Raw genomic sequence first — 23,941 nt, 5'->3', positions numbered from 1 at the left:
GCGGAGTTCAGAACTTCTAACTTCCGGTACGAGATATTGGAGTGACCTCCCTTCAATAGTGTACCCAACATGAACAAGTTTCAGTGTATAAGTTGTGGAAAGCCAGCAGACGAATTATATCGCGACTTTAAGGGAGGGATAATCAAAATAAGTCATTGTGTAAGTATCACATACTGGTATAATCACATAAGCTTTCGTGTATCTCGACAAGTGTGTCATCGTTTTCACTTTTTGTCAGAGACAGTGATCGGTGCCATTGAGTGTGACAGTGGCTGCTGCTGGTACTTTGTACACAGACTGAACCAGCAGTTACAAACATTCGTGTAACTTTGATTTGTGGGTTGTAGTGACATCTGCTAAAATAAATATGTACACTCAATCCAACGCATTACAAGCTTGCGACTGCATATTAATACCATCTGATATTTATGCTAGTTGAAGAATCAATATTCTTTAATAACAGTAGCCATATGAGACACAGGGTAAAATGTAAGTAATGTATTCTCAAGACTTATCCTATCCGTACATTGGCACAGGAAACGGTCCTTCAACAATACATACATGTATTAAAAATATGGATATGTAGACCCTACTAGATCCGCCATGCACTAACTCCTTGCGCTTGTAGCAGGGTAAGGTGTGGTTTTGTTCAATGAAGACCAACGCCTGCTGGGGTGTGACTTGTGCTACTACTTTATTTATCAAATATATATAGTTGGTTTTGTTTTCACCCTGTAACATAATAACAATAATCAATAAAACATCCATATCACATCTGTACTAATACGTATGGTAGATTACACATAAAAGTTACAATTACTGATAATGGTCATATATACCTATCACAATATGTTCATTGTAATGCAAAATACTTGAACTGCATCAATTCCAAGACAGTATAGATAATACACAAATGCAGTTCACAGAAAAGGATTATATATATAGTACTAAGAAAAATATATGAGCAGCAAAATATGACAATATCAATCATGATAGGGAACACATATCTGTGGCAATGATATATACATGACATATAAACACATTAAAAGGATCAAATACCTACCAAATATATGGTACTCTGGTGATATAACATTGTCCACCTTAGTGAAACAGCATGTCCATCTATAAGTAATATAACACACAATTAAGTATATTACACTAACCTGATTTTATATCATCATGAAACATATCACTCTATAAAACAAACCTACATAATAAATATATACGTATACCTTACAGCACAACATTATCTGTACTGTGATATTCTTATAAATATAGACAATAAACAGTTGTTAAAATAATATGGTATCTCAAGTGGCACAGACATTACATGTACCATCAAGTAGACAACATGGCCGACAAAGATGGCCGCTAAGCAGGCACACATGCTTATGTTTCACCTGACCTCATAAAAGATTACAATCATTACCTATAAACTTATAATGAAAATGCTGATGCAGTAAACATGAAAATCATGCCTATAAACACACAATATTTGACTTACAATATATTCTTAAAACACATTCATACATAGCTTCACATCACACATTTAATATTATAACCTAAGCAAGAATAATGTTTATAATATAACTATATTTAACAGATATTGCATCCTACATAATATGTTTATAATTAAGTTAACTAACCTTGAACAGAGGGAACTTGTAGACGAAAAAGGAGCGGAAACCAGACGTCTGTCAAATTGTCACGTCATATGTTTGAGGTGCCTTTCTTGTGCAGCTGTACGTGGTAGACTGACTAAAATGTGCTGATGTTAGTGAAGAAGAAAACATACAACATAAAACTGACCAATCAGAGATCAAGGAATAGCTTGCCCTCTGAGTTAAGAACAAAAGAACACCCTGCTCTCCCACAATAATACAATAGGAGCCCAGTCCAGCTTGGGGTAATCAAGCTGGAGACAAATACCAAACATATTCTAATAAAAACCTAATCCAATAAAACTACCACAACCAAACTGTTTAAAAATGATACCGTATTTACACAAATAAATAAATAAAATGTAAAATATGACACTGCTACACACTTCCCCCCTACGACAAATGACGTCCTCGTCATGACAACTTCCCGGCCACAAGATCTAAAAGAACATCCGATGCCTTATCACATTTACTGGATACCACTCCTGTAGCTATGAGAGAACTAAGGTAGTCTGCTCTCAAGATCCAGTCCGGCTTTGGTGTTGTTCGAGCTGCCATCACATATTTGCCACTAGTCTGCCACGATGGTTTCTGCCGTTCCCTCTGTGACCTCCTTAGTGGTGGGGTAGGTAGTATCCTCCGCCGAGGTCTATCTTCGGGTGGGGTTCTTGTTGGTGGTGGCTCAGAAGTTTCCACTTCCGTCTGCACATCCTCTTGTGCAGAAGCATGAACATCCTCTGATAAGTTGACAGGTGATACAGATGATCCCAGAACTTCAGCTTCTATCTGCATGTCTTCTGGTGCAGAAACCGCTTCATCACCTGGGATATCTCCAACTTCATCACCATCAACATCTCTCTGGCTCTCACTGGCTCTTCATCCCTGTGATCCTCATGCAGAGCGGCATTTGTCACAACTTCAGCCTTACTCTCAGGTGGCCTATCAGCCGGTACACCAGCTGAAACTGAGGGTTCTGATGAGGTCACGGGCACAAAACAAATTTCATCTTCTGAGTCGTCCTCTTGATCCTGACCCAAGTCCTCCTGTTCCTGGGTTGATGATCCAGATGGAGCAACTGGCGTCTTGGATTTCCGAGGCCTTGGAATTGGGACGGGTACACCTGGGACTGCTTGTGGCAGAGATCCTATGGGAAGAAGTAAATTCCTGTGGAGGGTCCTCCGTTTCCCATCGTCTCTCTCCTTCCCTACTACAAACAGGTATCGCAGGATCAGGCTGATGAAGAATCACATATACATCCTTTTCCCACTTGTCAGCGATCTTGTGTTTCCCATCAAATGCGACGATCTTAACAAGCACCCGATCTCCAATGTCCAACATGGCAGCTCTGGCTTTGATGTCATAGTTAGCCATCTGTCTTGCTTGAGACTTGGTGGCAGCTTCAGCAGCGAGTTCATATGCCTGTTTCAGTCGATCTTTCAGGGACTTAGTGTATTCCAACAGAGACTTGGCCTTGCTTGGTTCAATATCTAGTCCAAATGCTAGGTCTACAGGGAGTCTTGGCTGTCTTCCGAACATAAGAAAGAACGGTGAATATCCGGTTGTCTCGTGCCTTGTAGAGTTTTTTTTTTTTTTTTTTTTTTTTTTTTTTTTTTTTTTTTTAATATTTTTTTTTTATTCATTCAAAATCAGTAGATACATGTATACAAAGCACATGATGCAACAACACTTGTACACCGTAGGAAAGAAATTCATATGGGTTGGCATTACACATATTGGGATCTTCATTAGGCTGGGAATGTGTGCAGTAGAGATGACCATTTTCTGTCAAATTGTAATATGTTTTGATTCTTACTGGCAATAAACTTTTCTGTCTTGAAAATATCACTCAATATTTTTACAAATGTATCCAGTGATAATTTATTTTTTTTAATACTTGATATATGGATATATTTTTTACTGGCAAGAAGTATGTGATTCATAAGGTCGTTATTATATCCGCCAATTAAGACTGTATATTTTGTAAGGGTAAAAGTTTCTGATGATTTATCTTCAATATATTCTTTCACTTTCAGCCAGAACGTTTTCACACATTCACATTCCCAATAAACATGTATCAAATTTTCTGACATTAAATTACAAAATGAGCAAAGTTCATCATCTACTAATTTCATTCTCAATAATTCTTTCTTTGTGTAGACAATATTGTGGATAAATTTAAACTGGAAGTCAATCAATTTGGTATCTTTTTTGTACATCTTCTATATTTTCTAAAATATCTTGCCATGGAATTGCAATATCAAAGATATTTTGCCATTTTTCACATGTTGATGGTAGGTTTTCAGTAGTTATAAGTTTGTCATAGAAATATCTGGATCTCTTTGGTGCTGAAAGTAAATCTATCAGTGATGTGTTAAGATAATGATTATGAACAATCAATAAATTCTTTCTTATAGTTTCTTTTCCATTTCTGGGTATATTGGAAAGAACCTGGTAATAGTCAAGAATTGTGCCTTTAATTTTGTAAGTTTTCTTAAGTTCACTAAATGGCAAAATACCTTGATCATTACACAAGTCTCTTATAGAAGTGAATACCTTTGAGATGCCAATGTCTTATAATGAAATTACTATTTTGGAATTGGTGATTGAACCAAAGGGGTTGAGATAAGATTTGATCAATATCTGTAAAATCAGTTTGATGTGTTTTATAGAATATTCCCATGCAGCCAATACATCTTTCCAATAGGGATTTATAATACTGACATAGTTTTCAATATTGGCTCCAAGCAGAAATATATCTTTAAATGGAAAGATACTAGGGATAGAATTGCTATTATTTTGAAGATATTTATGTAAAACTGACAGTTTTAAAGAGTTTATGAATACCTGTACATTAACCATTCTGAGTCCCCCTCTTCATATTTTCTAATAAGTGTCGTTAAGCTTTATCTTATCCCCGCTTATCATTCCAGATGAATTTATAAAATATATTGTTTAATTTGTCAATGAATTCCTTTGGAGGATTTGGGAATTGAGGTGAATATATGCACCAATGATGAAAGTGCTAAAGTTTTAATAACAGTTATTTTCCCTATTAATGTCAACTTTCTTTTCCTCCAATTCCCTAGAGTTCTATTAATAATTTCTAGTCTTTTCTTGTATTAATTACCCAAAGGTTATTTAAATTAGGATTAAGTCTTATTCCTAGAATATCAAAGTCCTCATTATGCCAATCAAGCTTAAGGTCCTGGCATAAAAATCATGCTACTACCTGCCATTGAGCCTATCCACACTGCTTTCGTTTTATCTATATTTATTCTTAAACCAGACATTTTGTAGAAATTATTGAGAGTGTCAGTTGCTGCCCATTTTAAACTTTCTTAGCATACCATCGAAATAATTCAGTATCATCTATGCATTGCTGTCCAATTTTATGTTCAGTGTTATTCAATGTAATTCCTTTTATTGCAGCGTTGTTACGGATCATTATTCCTAATATTTCAGCCACTAAGATGAATATATAGGGAGACTAGGTCCCCTTGTCTACAGCCCCTTTCATTGTCAAAAAATTGAGATAAATGACCATTCTGTATAACACATGATGTAGCATTATTGATTAATATTTTGATCCATTTTTCCATATTGGGTCCAAAGCCAAACTTTCCAATTGTTAAAATTATAAATTCTTTAGAGACAGTGTCAAAAGCTTTTCAAAGTCAATAAGCAACAAGAGTCCCTTTTTATCTTGTACTTTTGCTTCAAAACATAATGTCATTATAATAATCTAATGTTCTCGCTAATACACCTTCCAGGTATAAAACCTGTCTGAGGTTTCATGAATAAGAGTATTCAATGTTGTTTTTAATTCTATTGGCTATACATGTGCTGAGTATTTTATACAAAAGAATTCAGTAGGAAATTGAAGCCAGTTTTTAACAACTGTCTATTTTTGTTAGCTTTTGGGATACATGTGATGGATTTTCTGTTTATTGTTGGACTTAACATATTTTGCCTGAATGCTTCTGATATATATCTACAAACCCAAATATGAAGATCTTTCCAGAAAAATTTAAAAAATTCTATTGGGAAACCATCTACTCCTGGGCTTTTGTTATTTTTCATTGATTTAACGGCTCGTGTTACTTCATCTATAGTAATATCACCCTCAAGATTTTCAGCCTGTACAGTGTGCAGTTTGGGTGTAATAATATCATCAAATATATTAATATGTTTATCTGTTATTTTACCACCTGATGAGTATAGATTTTCATAAAATTGCCTTTGTTCATTTAATATAGCCTTACCATCTGATATTACTTCCCCTTTGTCATTGAGAACACTATTCATAAGTTTACTGGTATAATTTCTATTTTCGAGATGACAGAAATAGTTGGTTGGTTTTTCTCCTTCCTCGTACCACTGAATTCTATTTCTTATCTGTATACCTCTTATTTCATCTTCTTTTAATTTTTCAAACTCTAATTTACATTTGGATAGTTCAGAAAGTTTAGTTTCACATATGGTTTGGAAATTTTCTCTGATTACTTCTTCCATTGCCAAAATTTTTCCTTCTAAATTTTTGCTTTTTTCAGTTTTGATTTTTTTTAAAGAACCAATAAACTTTGTTTTTTGTTACTCTTTTAACCATTACATATGAAAGATTTGTGGTTAGTCTTATGCGGAACACCAAATTTATTCTTTAAAAACTTGTGGTTAATTAATACCCGGCGATTAAAAGTGGCCAAAAGTCGCCTGCTTCCCTCTCGCCCACCAACGAAACCACAGACAGGTTACGTAACTCTGTCGCCAGAGCACTGCAGTGGCGTCATATGAGGAGCGATTTTCAGTTAGTTGTATAGAAAGTGTGTAGCATGCTCATCATTTTGATGATTTCTCGACATCAACGACGACATGCCCGAATCGTTGCTTTGTCGTCAATTGCTCCTAGGGGTCGGGCGATGGTGTCCCCATGCACAGATTTCCACGGACCCGCGGTTAAGTTCGTGCTAAATGGGTTATGTTTGTGAGGCGGCGAGCGGCGATGTGGAAGCCTGAAACGATATCTTACTTGTGTTCAGATCGCTTCACGGAAGTTAAAGAATCAAAACTACTTACTAGTTGTAGTAAAATATGCATATGATTGATGACCATAAAGATTTTCTATGACACAACTTGTAACATAACGATTTCTTCCTCGGAAGTGAGGTTGTGGTCGAAGTAACAATAATATTGTAAGTAGTATTATATTGACACCCACCTCGCTGCCACGAGAGAAATTGTTATGTTACCGCTATGTCATGCAAAATCCTATTGGCCATCAATAAAATACATATTTTACTACCAGTAGAAAGTAGTTTTGATTTTGTAACTTTCGGTGAAAACAAACCTAAATACCATTTATTCTCAGACTGGCGGATGTTCCCGACGAGGAAACATACATTTTAAAAATATAAAATCTGTTAGAATTAATGAGATTATAGTTTGTTTTCATCAAGTTAGAAAATCAAGACTACTTTCTACTCGTAGTTAAATATGTATTGGAATCATAACCAAACGGATTTTTGCATGACACAACTTATAACATAACGATTTCTTCCACGGAAGCGAGGTGGGGGTCAAAGTCACAATACTACGCGATAAATTTCTTGCTACATTCCCATGGTCAGTGCCCACTCACCAGTATGTAGATACTAGTCAATGTAATGTCTTTATATTTGGTCTTATAATCCTAATTAGTTTATTATCATACTTGTATGCATTTTGAAACTAAATAAAAAGCAGACGATCTGCTGATACTTATAGTGAATTTATAACAGAACTGTAATATCTAGACATTTTATAGTTTGCCAATGTGAATCATAATTCGCACAGACACCCTAGTGCATGTTGTCTGTCTCATTACACTTCACGGCGAAAACAATGATTCTGTTGAATGCTACGACAAATGAATAAAAACAAAATGCAAATATTAAAATTAAAACAGATTAAAGTTATAGAAACAATATCAGGCCATTACCTTGTTCGAGGAATGTATCCATCAATATCCACAAAACTGTTCCAAATGATGTGTCTTTTAACAGTTTAATATACGAAAAAGTGATCAATCTTTTCAGGGATTGGTGTATAGTCTCAGTGGTCACCCAAGATAGCACACCTGGCAACTAATTGCATAATGTCCGCCTTACTTTAAAAACAGTTATTTAGTTAGCCAATAATGGGCAATCAATCAATGTATTGCCGGTTAATCCTTTGAAAGAAGGACGTTGTTTTTACGCAGACACCGACACGACAGAGTGTATTCAGTATAGATTAGTAAATCTACATACATAAACACTACCTTTTGACAATTCCGCTGTGTAAGATAAAAGTAATTAATCAATCAGCGTATTATCGGTTAATCCTTTGATCGATGTTTATAATGTTGAATATTTACTCCAGACAGAAGAAATGCCAAATGGGAACCTTTGTCGGGTAATCTAAGTGTGTTACCACTAATTATACCTGTTATAAATTCATTAACTGACCATCAAGTGAATGATGACAAATAACATGTGTAGGTTTATACCACCTAACACGGGTTACAACAAGGGAGTATTAATTGCTGTATTGCATGTGAAAACTTATAGGCCGACACTGTTTTGAGAATACAAACAGATTTTTACATGACATGATTAAATATCGGTAAAAACACAGAAATGGGATCAATTTGGATCAGTCATTATACAAATAGGGCCTAACGACACCAATCGATTTTGACAGAATCGTCTATGAAAACAAGTTGTAACTCGGAAACTAGGCAAAGCAGTGGACAAAATTAAATGACAGTAGGTTGTGAGAACATATAGCTTTCATTTTCCACAACAATTGTCACGATTTCAGGTTTATACAAGCCTGTAAACAAGATAATTTAACCCCTAAAATGTAGATGAATTCTGCATCGGCCCTCAAAGCTATTCCTCATATGATGTCACAGAGGCGCGCCGCTCTGATTGGTTGAAATTTCGTTCGCGGGTGAGAATAGTGCACTGTTGTCAAAAAGGTCGATTTAAGTCACTTAAAGGTCGAAATGAGTAGTTTTAATGGCGGGGTTTCATTTATAACGATGCCAGTTAGTGATTTATGTATTTGTACCCCCTAGGGTTTATGTGACCTTTAAGTAGGAAGAGAATGATATTGTTTTCCCCCTCACTTTCATTAAAAATGTTTCTAAGAACAAAGTGTCACTTATATTAAGTTGTAGTTTAGAATCTTCAATATCACCTAGTTCATCCTCAGTGCAGTTACAATATTCTAATTTTGTTTCAAAAAGCATATCCTTGACTATGTTTACATATTCTTGGTTATAAAGTAATGATGTGTTTAGTTTCAGTATCCTCCACCTCGATTTCCTTATTAAGTTGATTAGAAAAGACATGGTAATTGCTGAATGATCAGATTTATATCCTGGAAGTATTAAACAGTCAGTTGTCATGTTTGCTAAATCTTGAGAAACTAAAAAGAAATCAAGTCTGGACTGTTGTTTAGGGGTTTTTCCACCATGTGTATTTCTTTACATCATAATTTCTCTCCTCCAAATGTCTGTCAAATCATACTTTTCTATATTATCTAGCACTACTTTTCTTGCTTTTGGATTATTGATATTTTTATAATTTTCTAAGTCTATGGAAGGATTAAGAACTAAGTTCCAGTCTCCACATATTATGAGAGATTCATTTTCAAATTCATCAATTTTATGAAATAATGCATTATAAAAATCAGGTTGATCTTGATTAGGACCATATATATTAGTCAATGTGATTCTTATTCCTTCTATAGTTACATCTGCTATTATATAGTTTCCACTGTTGTCAGTCATGAATTTGTGGATACTTACTTCCAAATTATTGCTAAATAAAATAGCGACCCCTCTTGCATTTGATTTATATGGTGCTATAATGCTTTGAAGACCCCATTCATTTCTCATAGTAGTTTCATCTTCCTTGGAAATATGAATATCTTGCAGGCATATAATTGAAAACTTTCTTTTCGCCAAAGGTTCAATATTTCTTTACGTTTTCTCTTTTCTGCCAGGCCTCTACAATTGGCTGAAGCTATTCTTATCTTATCACCCATATTGCTTCATAATGTGTGTACTGGTATTATAACTCAAATGCCTACTGATATGAATGTTTATCTTTTTGGAGAAAACAAGATAATAAAAGAAATCTGAGAACATAAAAGCTGAAAAAGGCGTTACCACAAGTCAAATCCATCCTCTAGTAAATAAGTATTGAGGAAATGGCGGCTGTGTCACTATCTTCATAACATCTGGTATAAATTCTATAGAGAAATGTATGTATACAAGAGATCTGTGTACAAGAGGTGTCTTAAGACTAGGTCAAATAAGGGAGGTAACTCGATTCTGGTCAGTTCGATAACAGTATCGAAAGTATTTGACATTAATAAATCGTTCAGTATACAAGAATTATTGTCAGCAGGAATGTTTTGTTCTTCGATACATATATTTATATGCTACAAACTCCGTTATGGGGTCTGGAGACCATACTGCAAACAGGCAGTCGTGAACTGGTAACATACTTGCTTGTCCCTCACGCCTCGGTAATTCAGTGCAAATCACGTGATCAGTGACCGTGTTACACATGCGGTAAAAAGCATATATCATTCACATCCTCAAGTGGTAATCATATATGAATACCCACGATCAGAAAAAATCTTAATAGTGGTAGCGATATTTAAATGTAATACATGCTGTTTCTTTAAGCGGAGACTTCAAATGCATTGTCACTATCAGTGTAGCGAATGTCAACACTAGTCACATGATTAGGTACAAAGCACGTGATCAGTGACCGTATTACTCATCTTGGCTATAAAGCATATCATTGACATCCTCAAATGGCAGTCATATAAAAATACAGGATTCAGAAAAATAGTCTTAAAACTGATAGAGATATTTGTGTGTAATAGATGTTGTTTCATTAGAAGGTGACACCAAATGCATTGTCACTATCAGTGAGGTAGCGAATGTCAACAATAGTCACATGATCGCGCGGACCCACATGGGTCTAAAAATAGACATATAAACAAACTGCTCATGAGAGCTGTGAAGATAGTATATATTGATAAATATCCATAGCAATAGTCTTCCGATTGCTTATCTTCAATAGGGATTATTGTTATATAGTCGTTACCCAGTTGTGCTCCATGAAGTTCAGTCGTATGAATTCTTGTAAAGGTATAAGGAGATAACAAAGAACACAGTGCACGGTTTTCACAAACAGTTGAGAGTTACACACAATGCGACAAGCCTTGTAGAGTTGTTGGCATGCACGAGAGGACCATCATGGCTCGTCCGTCCATCCGTGCACATTTGTCTTTTCCGGAGCAGAACTCTAAAACCGTTCAATATTTCTTCACCAAACTTGGCACATACATTGATCTGGTGGTGTACTGGTGCCTTTTGGTAGTTTTGGAATTCTGAATTAAATATTTTTGGCGTTTCAATGGCAACAAGTTTGACTTAGACTGAAATTGGTGGTAGTGCTCTTTTCCGGAGCTGAACTCTAAAACCGTTCAATGTTTCTTCACCAAACTTGGCACATAGATTGATCTGATGGTGTACTGGTGCCTTTTGGTAGTTTTGGAATTCTGAATAAAGTATTTTTGGCATTTCCATGGCAACAAGTTTGACTTAGCCTGAAATTGGTGATAGTGCTGCTTTCTGGAGCAGAACTTTAAAAACCTTTCAATACTCTCCTTCCACTTTTCTATATACACACCTAAATATTTGACATAATCATAACTCGTAGACATAATCATGAAGAGTATTTTGCCATTGCTGGGGATATTGATGACTTTGTCTTCTTGTTTCTCAATTGTTATGTGTAAGGAATGAAATATTTTGCATTTGGTCAAGAGCCTGAACTTATGTTGGTAATATATATATCACAATCTGTGTGTAGAATGGGAACGAAAACAACTGTTGCTGCCCACCTTCTACCATTCAGTGTCCGCTATAATTTCTTTAATTGGGCTAATACCTCAAATGCCACTTCAAAGATCTGTATGTTAGTTTTTATCCCCCTGGCATGTAATGCGATGTGATATAGTCGACGCCTCATCCGTCCGTCTGTCCGTCCATAATCATTTGGTTTCCGGAGCATAACTCAAAAACCGTTCAATAATTTTTAACAAAAATTGGCATATATACCAAACCGAACCTTCAGTGATGCCTTTTGCCTTTTGCTATTTACAGATTTTTGTCATTTTATTTTTCTTGGTTTCCATGGAAACGATTTGGTCTTAGTCTCAAAAGGGAGAGGTGGGCTTTGTTTCCGGGGCACAACTCAAACTCCGTTCAATATCATTCAGTAAAACTCGGCAGATATATGAGGAAGATTCCAAAGTGGTGCCTTTTGTTATTTACTGATTTTTATCATTTTTATTTTTCTCGGTTTCCATGGAAACGTGTTGGACTAAGTCTCAAAAAGGAGTGATGGGCTTCGTTTCCTGAGCACAACTCGAAAACTTTTCAATATCTTTCAACAGAACTTAGCATTATATCAAACAGAACCTAAAGTGGTGCCTCTTGCTATGTGCAGATTTTTGTCATTTTTATTTTTCTTGGTTTCATGAAATGTTTTGGACTTAGTTTGAAAAGCGAGGGGTGGGCTTCATTTCCGTAGCACAACTCAAAAACCGTTCAATATCTTTCTTCAAGACTTGCAGATTTTGGGCATTTATACTTTTCCTGATTTCTATGGAAACGATTTGGACTTAGTCCAAAAAATCAGGTTGGCCTTTAAGTAACTGTCAGATGATTTGTTCTTTCAAATTTGTGGGGGCCGGGGGGATTTGTCATCTTCTGATGACTCTTGTTATTTTTCAGAGCAGCTGTGATGAAGTCGTGGACAAGTATATAGAGTATGAACCTGTCATTATCTACCTGGATGCTTTGCTGCTGAAACTGCCTGCCTTCAGACACATCCTCATCAATACAGTGCAGACAGTGGGTACACTTTGTTAACATTTAAGGGGTTGTAGGATAGTTACATGGTTAACGCGTTCGTTGCCAATACCAGAGATACAAGTTTGATCCCCTACATGAGTACAATGTGTAAAGCAAAATCTGGTTTTCCTACAGTGTGACATTGCTGCAATATTACTAAATGCAGAATAACCCCAGACTTACTGTAACACAGGGTCCACAAAATGTGTGTAAAATTCTTTTTCAGTGATAGTTTGAAAGAGCTTCACAAATGTATGTTTGTTTCCTTATCGTAGACTGACCCAACCAAATATCAGCATGTAAGTTGTTCTACACTGCAACTTGTTAGGCATGAGAGCATTGCCAGCTCAGGTGTTCATGAGAAGAGGTTTCAAAATAATCTGCTTGTATCATAAAGATATCAAAGCCCATAGACAACCTGGAACCAGCCTGTCTGAGAAATGCCATAAGGCCAAATAAAAGAAATGTTGTGGTTCCGATTACAACTCTTTGAAATTTACGGTAGGTAGGTAGAATTTTTTATTTATTTTTTAATACATTTTTTTAGAAGTAAAGTACAAACTAATAACACATTTATCAATGTGTAATTGTTTATTCAACCAAGCTTGCGGCCATCATGTCAACTTTCTCTATCAGAGTCACCGATGTCCGTAAGTGATGGGAAAAAACAATGGTATCTGAAAGCTTATTTTATTCATACCGCCTAAAAATGATAGTGTCCTCACCAGAATTCAAGGGTTGGTCAGGTAATCGTAACCACAACAAATTTTTTTAGGCCTAACGTTATTACATATGTTCAAAGCAGCATTAAACCCACCTCAATCACTGGATACATATGAATATCTTCTCCATGGCTTTAATCACACTTGGGACTGTGAATGAAATTGGTTCACTGTATTGGATCCAGAAAGGGATATCATCAGTGGTTCCCATACAACTCATAGTGATCATTTCTTATAGGAAATGTCAGTGTGTTGTGGCACATTTTCTCTAATACAGTCATTTAGTCAAGAATTTGCAAGAACACCAGATCATGATATCTAAACTCTCTCTACACAGGCGATATGGAAGTTTACGCTGGTGATCCTCCTGTGTGAGGCGTTCATCCGGCTGCTCCAGGATCGGTATGCGAAAGTCCCCATGGCCGGCCCCATCAAGCCAGACTATGTCTTCTACTCAGCTCTAGAATGGAACTTGTACTACAACTACGCTGTGTCTGCAGGAGGTATGTGTGGTGCTTATTGTTCAAGGATAATTCCCTAGCCTCAAGGAATTGGGTGATAGCCGGCTTCGAAATCCACTTTTTAAGGCAAGACTTTAGAAACCTGATCCTCAGAGTGGTTGTTAGACTAGGGGAATTCAAGGGCTGTAAATACCAAGTGATGCTTGTCGTACGGACTATCAGTATTGTCATACAGGGTCAGTGGGGAAGGGTAGGGGAGTGGCTGGGTTGGGTTCATGTAGAGGCCAATTCCCATATATTGGTACCAAGTGTCATGCTGCGTGGTCATTACTAGAAGTGTTGAAATACTTCACACACTCACACACTTGCTGTGTGAGATTCACTGTGAATGGAATGGAATTTTTCAGTTTAAGAGTGTACTGTCATTACTGACATAATTGATACTAATTGCATTAGTGATAGAAGATGTCCCTTGTAAGTGTTACTCTCATTTAGGTTTGGGATTCATTTTGTTTTTTATTATCTTATTTTCAGAGCTAATGATATTTCTCATGGCAGTTGTGACAGTGTTGTTCATTCTTCAGAGAAAGAGAGGAGGTGGACCGCAACATCCACAACTCAAGTAGGTTCCAATTATTAAAGGTCACATGCAACGCAAAACACAACTTTGCAGATTATGATACCTTTCGGTATGGATTTACAGTCACAAATTATCAAAAATGCAAATTCAACTTATAAAATTGAAAAATAATGCGATGAAAAAACCCCAGCGAAATCGGAGTTCAAAAGATTCACTAAATTCACCCCAGCGCTGGGATGAAAAGTGGTTTCAACAGCTGTGACGCTGCGCCCATAGAGCATGCGCACTCACTGTGATTAGGTTCGCGCAGCTTGAACCGGGAAGGCGACTTGTAAAAACACAGCAAGTAATGCGTGCAATGATTTTCGCTGTGGTCGAAGTTGGAGAACAAAAGATGTTTCTTGTGATTACAAGCATCTTTGGTCTGCAGTAATATAAATACACTGGTCCCATACTTTTTCTTAAATGTTTTCACATCTTGCTTTTTGGGGGTTGGCAGATTTGCAAACCAGGTTTTCAAGAAAGTGTAGCATTAGAAATACTAATTTCTTTGCTTAAAATTGCTCAGCTTGAAAACTGAAAGGTTTTAATACATGTCTATGGAAACATAGAAAAATATGTTGATTGTGATACGCAGTCTCTGTCACAGACAAATCTCAGTGTCTGTTTTATTGACACCTATGTGTCTGCCTGCCTGTCTGCTAATGACCATATGCAATACACAACTTCAATCACTGACCACATGCAATTTGAACTTGAAACGTATCAGACTATACACCATAAACAAAATACATTGATTTATGGCTCGTGCACCTGAGTTCTGTCTCTGTCACATTATGTAGTTACACAGACAGGCAGGTGTGATACTTGTACACATGACATGTTATTATGTCTGTGGGTTGCAAACAAACGGCATGCATTTTTCTCGGTTGACTGGATTGGACGGAAACCGGTGCAAACTCAGATTGTCCATTTAAAGTCCTGCTTTGAACTTGAACGAACGACAGTTTCCTGCCACACAGTAGTTCACCATCTCAGCATTTGTTGATTGGATCGAATGCAAATGCAGAAAAAATGAGCATGTATTTACAAAACCCAACACACAAACAATGAGCCGCGAGGGCATCGGCAAATGAACCAGCCAATGAACCTTCGTTACACTTGAGTGCACACCCACAGACAAAAACCACCCAGACAAAAACCACCCGGACAAAAGCCACCCGGACTAAAGCCACCTAGGACAAATGCCACCCAGACAAATGCCACCTAGGACAAATGCCACCCAGACAAATGCCACCCAGACAAATGCCACCCAGACAAATGCCACCTAGGACAAATGTCACCTAGGACAAATGCCACCCAGACAAATGCCACCCAGACAAATGCCACCCAGACAAATGCCACCCAGACAAATGCCACCTAGGACAAATGTCACCTAGGACAAATGCCACCCAGACAAATGCCACCTAGACAAATGCCACCTAGGACAAATGCCACCCAGACAAAAGCCACCTAGGACAAATGCCACCTAGGACAAATGCCACCCAGACAAATGCCACCCAGACAAATGCCACCTAGGACAAATGCCACCCAGACAAATGCCACCCAGACAAATGCCACCTAGGACAAATGCCACCCAGACAAAAGCCACCTAGGACAAATGCCACCTAGGACAAATGCCACCCAGACAAATGCCACCCAGACAAATGCCACCTAGGACAAATGCCACCCAGACAAAAGCCACCCAGACAAAAGCCACCTAGGACAAATGCCACCTAGGACAAATGCCACCTAGGACAAATGCCACCTAGGACAAATGCCACCCAGACAAAAGTCACCTAGGACAAATGCCACCCAGACAAAAGCCACCTAGGACAAATGTCACCCAGGACAAATGCCACCTAGGACAAATGCCACCCAGACAAAAGCCACCCAGACAAATGCCACCCAGGACAAAAGCCACCCAGACAAAAGCCACCTAGGACAAATGCCACCTAGGACAAATGCCACCCAAATAGAAACATAAAACACCAACACAATATCATGTTTCCCAGATGTATTTGCATGATAATTCATTTTCATTTACACACTTTCATTATTGCTTTCATTCTCATCTTTTTTCATTTTTCATTCACACTTTTATTAACATTGCTTTCATACTCCTTTCTGCGATGAAACATATTCAACTTGGTTGTGCATATTGGAAGTGAAATGGTCAGTTTGTTAGTTATTTGCTATAGTTAACATCGCACGCACAGCTAAGATATTTCGGCGACGGGGTAGTACACTTATTAAAGAACCAATAAACTTTGGTTTTTGTTACTCTTTTAACCATTACATTGAAAGATTTGTGGTTAGTCTTATGCGGAACACCAAATTTATTCTTTAAAAACTTGTGGTTAATTAATACCGAGCGATTATAAGTGGCCAAAAAGTCGCCTGCTTCCCTCTCGCCCGCCAACGAAACCACAGACAGGTTACGTAACTCTGTCACCACAGCACTGCAGTGACGTCATATGAGGAACGATTTTCAGTTAGTTGTATAGAAAGTGTGTAGCACGCTCATCATTTTGATGATTTCGACATCAGCGGCGACATGCGAATCGTTGTTTTGTCGTCAATTGCTCCTAGGGTCGGGCGATGGTGTCACCATGCACAGATTTCCACAGGACCCCGCGAGTTCGTGCTAAATGGGTTATGTTTGTGAGTGCGGCGGCGTTATGGAAGCCTGAAAGCGATGTCTTACTTGTGTTCATATCGCTTCACGGAAGTTAAAAAAACAACTACTTACTAGTTGTAGTAAAATATGTATATGATTGATGACCATAAAGATTTTCCATGACACAACTTGTAACATAACGATTTCTTCCTCAGAAGTGAGGTTGTGGTCGGTAACAATAATATTGTAAAGTAGTATTATATTGACACCCACCTCGCTGCCAGGAGAGAAATTGTTATGTTATAAGATATGTCATGCAAAATCCTATTATTATCAATAAAATACATATTTACTACCAGTAGAAAAGTAGTTTTGATTTTGTAACTTTCGGTGAAAACAAACTTAAATAGCATTTATCCTCAGACTGGCGGATGTTCCGACATATAGGCGCCGCCATTTTGAAAATCGTAAAGTCTGTTAGAATTAATGAGATTATAGTTTGTTTTCATCAAGTTAGAAAATCAAAACTACTTTCTACTCGTAGTTAAATATGTATTGGAATCATAACCAAACGGATTTTGCATGACACAATTTATAACATAACGATTTCTTCCACGGAAGTGAGGTGGGGGTCGAAGTCACAATACTGCGCGTGATAAATTTCTTGCTACATTCCCATGGTTAATGTCCACTCACCAGTATGTAGATACTAGTCAGTAATGCGTCTTTATATTTGGTCTTATAATCCTAATTAGTTTATTATCACACTTGTATGCATTTTGAAACTAAATAAAAAGCAGACAATCTGCTGATACTTATAGTTAATTTATAACAGAACTGTAATATCTAGACATTTTATAGTTTGGTAATGTGAATCATAATTGCACACACACACCCTAGTGCATGTTGTCTGTCTCATTACACTTCACGGGCGAAAACAATGATTCTGTTGAATGCTTCACGACAAATGAATAAAAACAAAATGCAAATATTAAAATTAAAACAGATTAAAGTTATAGGAACAATATCAGGCCATTACCTTGTTCGAGGAATGTATCCATCAATATCCACAAAACTGTTCCAAATGATGTGTCTTTTAACAGTTTAATATACCGAAAAAGTGATAAATCTTTTCAGGTATTGGTGTATAGTCTCATTGGTCACCCAAGATAGCACACCTGGCAAATAATTGCATAATGTCCGCCTTTCTTTAAAAACAGTAATTTAGTTAGCCAACAATGGGCAATCAATCAATGTATTGCCGGTTAATCCTTTCAAAGAAGGACGTTGTTTTTACGCAGACACCGACACAACAGAGTGTATTCAGTATAGATTAGTAAATCTACATACATAAACACTACCTTTTGACAATTCCGCTGTGTAAGATAAAAGTAATTAATCAATCAGCGTATTATCGGTTAATCCTTTGATCAATGTTTATAATGTTGAATATTTACTCCAGACACAAGAAATGCCAAATGGGAACCTTTGTCAGGGTAATCTAAGTGTGTTACCACTAATTATACCTGTTATAAATTCATTAACTGACCATCAAGTGAATGATGACAAATAACATGTGTAGATTTATACCACCTAACACACCGGGTTACAACAAGGGAGTATTAATTGCTGTATTGCATGTGAAAACTTATGGGCCGACACTGTTTTGAGAATACAAACAGATTTTTACATGACATGATTAAATATCGAGGTAAAAAACACAGATATGGGATCAATTTGGATCAGTCATTATACAAATTGGGCCTAACGACACCAAGCGATTTTGACAGAATCGTCTATGAAAACAAGTTGTAACTCGGAAACTAGGCAAAGCAGGAGACAAAATTAAATGACAGTAGATTGTGAGAACATATAGCTTTCATTTTCCACAACAATTGTCACGATTTCAGGTTTATACAAGCCTGTAAACAAGATAATTTACCCCCTGAAATGTAGATGAATTCTGCATCGGCCCTCATATCTATTCCTTATATGACGTCACAGAGACGCGCTGCTCTGATTGGTTGAAATTTCGTTCGCTGGTGAGAATTGTGCACCGTTGTCAAAAAGGTCGATTTAAGTCAATTAAAGGTCGAAATGAGTAGTTTTAATGACGGGGTTTCATTTATAACGATGCCAGTTAGTGATTTATGTATTTGTACCCCCTAGGGTATATGTGATCTTTAACATATGAGGGGGGGAGGGGGGATAGAGATTTTGAAAGAGTGGTGTTACTACCAAAAAAACAACTGAGTATTAAGGGAAATTTGAATGGAGGGAATAATGATAAACATATAAAAGGTTAAACAATGAAGTTGATAAAAAGAGAGAACTCTTTGGTAGAGTGGATAATGTTTTCCTATTATTTGCCAGTTATAATTGAATTTATTTATTAGTATTTTATTAACTTTATTTGTTAGGTCTGTTTTGGAGTAAGGTATTTTTTATATATACTTTTTTGAGTGGAGTCCAAGTTTGGCAGCTTGGTCTGCCATTTCGTTGCCATGGACTCCAGGTAAAGTGTATTTGATTATTTTTATTTTGGTGGTAGAGTATTCTTCTGTATATGTTATTTACATACAATCGTTAAAATTAATCCTCCTTACTTACATCTTATCATAACATCTCCTCTTACTGCTACTCCAACAGGCTAAGTAGTCTTGTTAACCAAAGGATGTATTCTATTGATAAATACACCGGTTAAAGCCATTTAATACAATATTCAGACTGACTCTCCCCAAGACTCCCCATGTGCTTAGTTAGCCTTACTTTCAAAACAGTGCTATTATAATAGGCTTCTCACCAAATTCAAGGTCAATCAAATTTTACCGGTACATCAATTTACGTTAACAATTTTCAAAAAGTCAACATTACTATGAAATCAAAATCAACTTTTTTTATAAAAAGTGAATATTTTTATTAAAGAACCCAAATTATTCTTCAAAGTCGACATAATTTTACAACAAAATCAACATTAAAGTCAATAAGGGTGGTAATTGTCCTCTCTGTAATGGTAAAATAACTGGGTGGCTTTGGTCTTAGGTGGCATTTGTCCTAGGTGGCATTTGTCCAGGTGGTTTTTGTCCGAGTTGCTTTTGTCCTGCTCCCCCAAATATTGCACTTTTGATTTGCGATTGTACGCTTTTAATTTTGTTTATTTGTTTTTTCATAATCAGCAATGTATATTACATGTCATGAATAAGTGATAATTGTGTTTTAATTATGTTTGTTTTTTGGTTGCATGTGACCTTTTAAATAAATAAAAGACATGTAACAACAGCGATAGGAATTGGCGCTTGTCTGACTAGTCCAGTCTTCGTTGTCAAAATACCTGATAGTTAGTAGTCTGGAACTATGGAGAGTGTGGCTGACGGTTCCTGTCAATGATTAAGTCAACACCACACAAACCATGTGCCCTTCATCAGTGTAGGAAATAAGCCAAAAATCAGGCCAGACATCAGGGTTGGTAACTTCAAAATGTTACCAGCACAAAATGGATTTAACCATACCAAATATGGTGAATTTACTCAGATGTATGGAACATCTAAAAATGTTACCAGACCATTGGGCTGGCTAGCTGTAAATGTAGACCGTCTCGGGCGGTCAGATGGGCCTTATTTACAACACTGCCTTTATATTCATGTACAGTTCAACAGTTTGGTTGTGGATAGTAGTTTGATGGGTGACCCTGTTCAACTCCTGGGAGTCTCTAGGACTTTGGTGCTGCCCCACACTGAAGCACATACAACATGTTGTCTACTGTACATAATGTTATACTGTTCTGAATATGTCTCTGTTCTCCCAGCAGTGAGTGGGTACCTGGTAGGATGAGATGGTAATGAGACTGTTGACCTAGCACCTCACAAGCAGAGGGTTGTATACTCCCAAGAAGCTGAGAATGCATATTGTGTGCGCATAGGGCACAGGGGTGATGATAGTGTAGCTCTTGGAGCAGGCCCTTGTAGTGTTGACATAACAGGCAGTATAAATGGCTTTATTATTACTATCATTCTATCGCATGGAGGCCAGGTCCTGTATACTTTCAGTACCCTTTTCTTTCTACCATCTCATAAACTAACAATGTATAATTCAGCATCCAGCTTGTCGTCCGTGCCCTCATCTGGTCCAACTTCGGGAAGGTGCTTGTGATCCCTGTCATGTTGTGGGGACAGACATACAGCGCCATCTACCTCAGTCTTAGCCGAGCCTACGTCCTGGCCTGTTACGTGCAGGCTCTTCGAGGTTTGTATGTTTGTGGTGGTCTAATGTTTAGTAAAGTATTGTCGGAAATAGAAAAAAAACTGTTTTTAGGCTGTTACTCTGTATCCCTAAATTTACACAATTGCAAATAGCAATGTCGAAATAACCCACTTCGGCCTAACTGGGCGTTCAGTGGGATGCGTAATACGATATCCAGAAAAGCATGTTTACTCGTAAAATCGGGCAAAACTTATAAAAATCGAATAGCTGCTGAAAACAATAGATCAGACTATAGATGGCAATTAGGTCGCTCAGCCAGGTATGACGACGGACCGTTCACTCACCTGGCATGAAATGCACGTGCTGCCTACAGGCACAGTTGTCATGTCTCAAAGATATATTGTGCTTTTTTCATGTTTGTGTTGAGATATGTAGTGTCTCATCTAAAGATGAAACGCGTAGTATATACCTGACCACCCAAGTACTATATTATTTGTTAATTGTTACGACGCCGTGATACCCTCAGTATAATTGCCTCCTAAAGGATTATCTTATCTTAGCTGATATCTCTATCCCCCAGCCCGACCCCAGGTTTTGCTTTTGAGACGACCCCTCCTATCAGTTTCTTTTTATAGTGACAGTGAGACTGCATGGTAGCTACATCCTTAATAGTTTCAGCATAAAAGTTATTATTTTTTACAGCTATCGTTTATAATGAATCTACGTCTAATTTCAAATAGGGCATTTAAAAAGTGTCCTTTGTAATACAATATTGTCGCACACTAATTTGCATAAAGCCATGGTCCGTTCCAAATAAGTCTTTTTCCCCTCAGTCAAGTCCTTTTTCTCCGTTTCCTATCTCTCTAACACTGAGACTGTAGTTAGGCCGAACTTAGTTTAACAGATATTTCACACTTTCACATATCAACTACATAAATTGTAGAGATAAATGAGAAAATACAGGTTTTTTCTATTTCCGACAGTACTTTAGTATTCACCGAATTTGATAGTCTTGTCTTGAATTTAGTTTGTGTCCATAGTTTCATGAACATTCCTCATCTCAAATACATAACCTGTTTACTTTGAAAAATCCCCTTGAACTTAGTGGTAAATAATTTCTTTCTGATGTGTTTGCTGTCAGCATCAGCAGAGTTATCTCCCTTTAAGTAATCAGATGCTTCTGTTAATTTGTAAGAAACTGAACAGAACAAAATACACTGCTCAAAAGAAGTTGAAGAACTTCTAATTAATACATGACTTTATCTGTCATGTCATTAACTTATTTTGAATAATATATTTTGAATTTGCATAGCCTTGATTGCCTTACTGAAATGCTATCCAGCTGTTCACACTTGTCTGTCTGTCTTCATTGCAAAAATGTACTCAGACCAAAGACAATATTTCATGTCATCATTGTGTTGAAGAAAGTAGGCATCACAATCCAAGCATTACTAACTAATCTTGATAGAAGTTGTGATGAAGTGGCTTATTATACCCTGGAGGTCGCCGTGAGTTCTCTGGTCAGCTTGTAGCACATCTCACAGTTCGCTTGCACCAGATCTGACAGTGTTATGCTGGACAGAAACAGTGAACGTGAAGCTAATTTAACCTTTATAAGATGAAACAAAACTTGTTTTCAGTGACTGGACCAGCATCAAGTCTACTGGAGGCTGTAACTGTGATCAGCATAGGTTCTGCTGTGCAGTGGGGTGTCATGGCCTGTCTGCCTACATGACCCGGACAGTGGGGTGTCATGGCCTGTCTGCCTACATGACCCGGACAGTGGGATGTCATGGCACGTCTGCCTACATGACCTGGATAGTGAAGCCTGTCTGATGACCCGGACAGTGGGGTGTCATGGCCTGTCTGCCTACATGACCCGGACAGTGGGGTCATGACATGTCTTCCCACGTGACCTGGATAGTGAAGCCATGACCTGGACAATGGGATCAATCCAGTGTGTCCATGTGGAGTTTGGACCTGTGTTCCAATGGGACTGGACAGTGGAGAGTCAGGGCTAGTCTGTCCATGTGACCTGGACAGTGGAGGAGTCAGGGCTAGTCTGTCCATGTGACCTGGACAGTGGAGAGTCAGGGCTAGTCTGTCCATGTGACCTGGACAGTGGAGTCAGGGCTAGTCTGTCCATGTGACCTGGACAGTGGAGAGTCAGGACCTGTCTGACCACTCAAAAGAAATGGCTTTCCAGGCACAGCAAACAGAAACTGAAATGTCACATGATTTCTCCCAGCCTTGATGACTGACCACCAGTTTGTTCAAGAAGTCCACGAAGGTTTGCCTCTGTAAACGTGTCTCATATTAGGAAGCTGAATTGGGGCCTACATGTTTCTCCATATGACGACGTCCCATGATGTTCAGTTCCTTCTAGGGGCAGTGGGGTAGCCCAGAGGTGAATGTGTTTACTCATCACGCCGAAGGCCTGGGTTTGATTGCCCACATGGGTATAATATGTGACGCCTATTTCTGTTGTTCCCTGATGTGATGGAGGTGTAATCTTGCTAAAAACGATGTAAAACCCAGCTTTCTCATAATTCATTGGCCTTTAGTGTTTGTGTAGAACATACCGAATACATGCTGAAATCCTTGTGGGCTATAGACTAGTGGATAGGTGCTATTCATACTTGTTACCATGGTCACCTTTACATAGTTTTTAATAAAATTAAAATACACAAATTCA

At 37.6% G+C, this 23,941-nt stretch overlaps 1 protein-coding gene across 2 annotated transcripts; it reads left to right on the top strand.

Annotated features, from left to right (window-relative positions):
- The first annotated feature begins 18 nt into the window (after positions 1-18).
- Positions 19-23,941, top strand: LOC124279407 (protein ARV1-like). 2 transcript variants are annotated; one of them, XM_046715227.1, is made up of 7 exons: positions 19-159; positions 12,505-12,624; positions 13,684-13,849; positions 14,342-14,429; positions 21,140-21,288; positions 22,887-22,996; positions 23,134-23,941. In XM_046715227.1, exons 1-6 carry the CDS (start codon positions 70-72, stop codon positions 22,979-22,981), a joined length of 708 nt encoding a protein of 235 aa, XP_046571183.1. In that variant the 5' UTR covers positions 19-69; the 3' UTR covers positions 22,982-22,996; positions 23,134-23,941. The 2 variants fall into 2 exon arrangements, with proteins under 2 accessions (XP_046571183.1, XP_046571184.1); XM_046715228.1 differs by having other exon boundaries at positions 20-159; positions 22,887-22,983; positions 23,152-23,941.

This window comes from Haliotis rubra, unplaced genomic scaffold (assembly GCF_003918875.1).
Source record: "Haliotis rubra isolate DU_JTF1 unplaced genomic scaffold, ASM391887v1 Scf25, whole genome shotgun sequence".
In the NCBI taxonomy this organism is placed as follows: Eukaryota; Metazoa; Mollusca; class Gastropoda; order Lepetellida; family Haliotidae; genus Haliotis; species Haliotis rubra.
This window is presented reverse-complemented; position numbering and strand designations above follow the sequence as displayed.

What these genes read in the sequence shown, in the direction of transcription:
- LOC124279407 (XM_046715227.1), top strand. Translation starts at nt 70, where the DNA reads ATGAACAAGTTTCAGTGTATAAGTTGTGGAAAGCCAGCAGACGAATTA. An exon ending in CTACGCTGTGTCTGCAGGAG is followed by an intron (nt 13,850 to 14,341) that starts GTATGTGTGGTG and finishes TCTTATTTTCAG; the next exon opens with AGCTAATGATATTTCTCATG. An exon ending in CCGCAACATCCACAACTCAA is followed by an intron (nt 14,430 to 21,139) that starts GTAGGTTCCAAT and finishes TGTATAATTCAG; the next exon opens with CATCCAGCTTGTCGTCCGTG.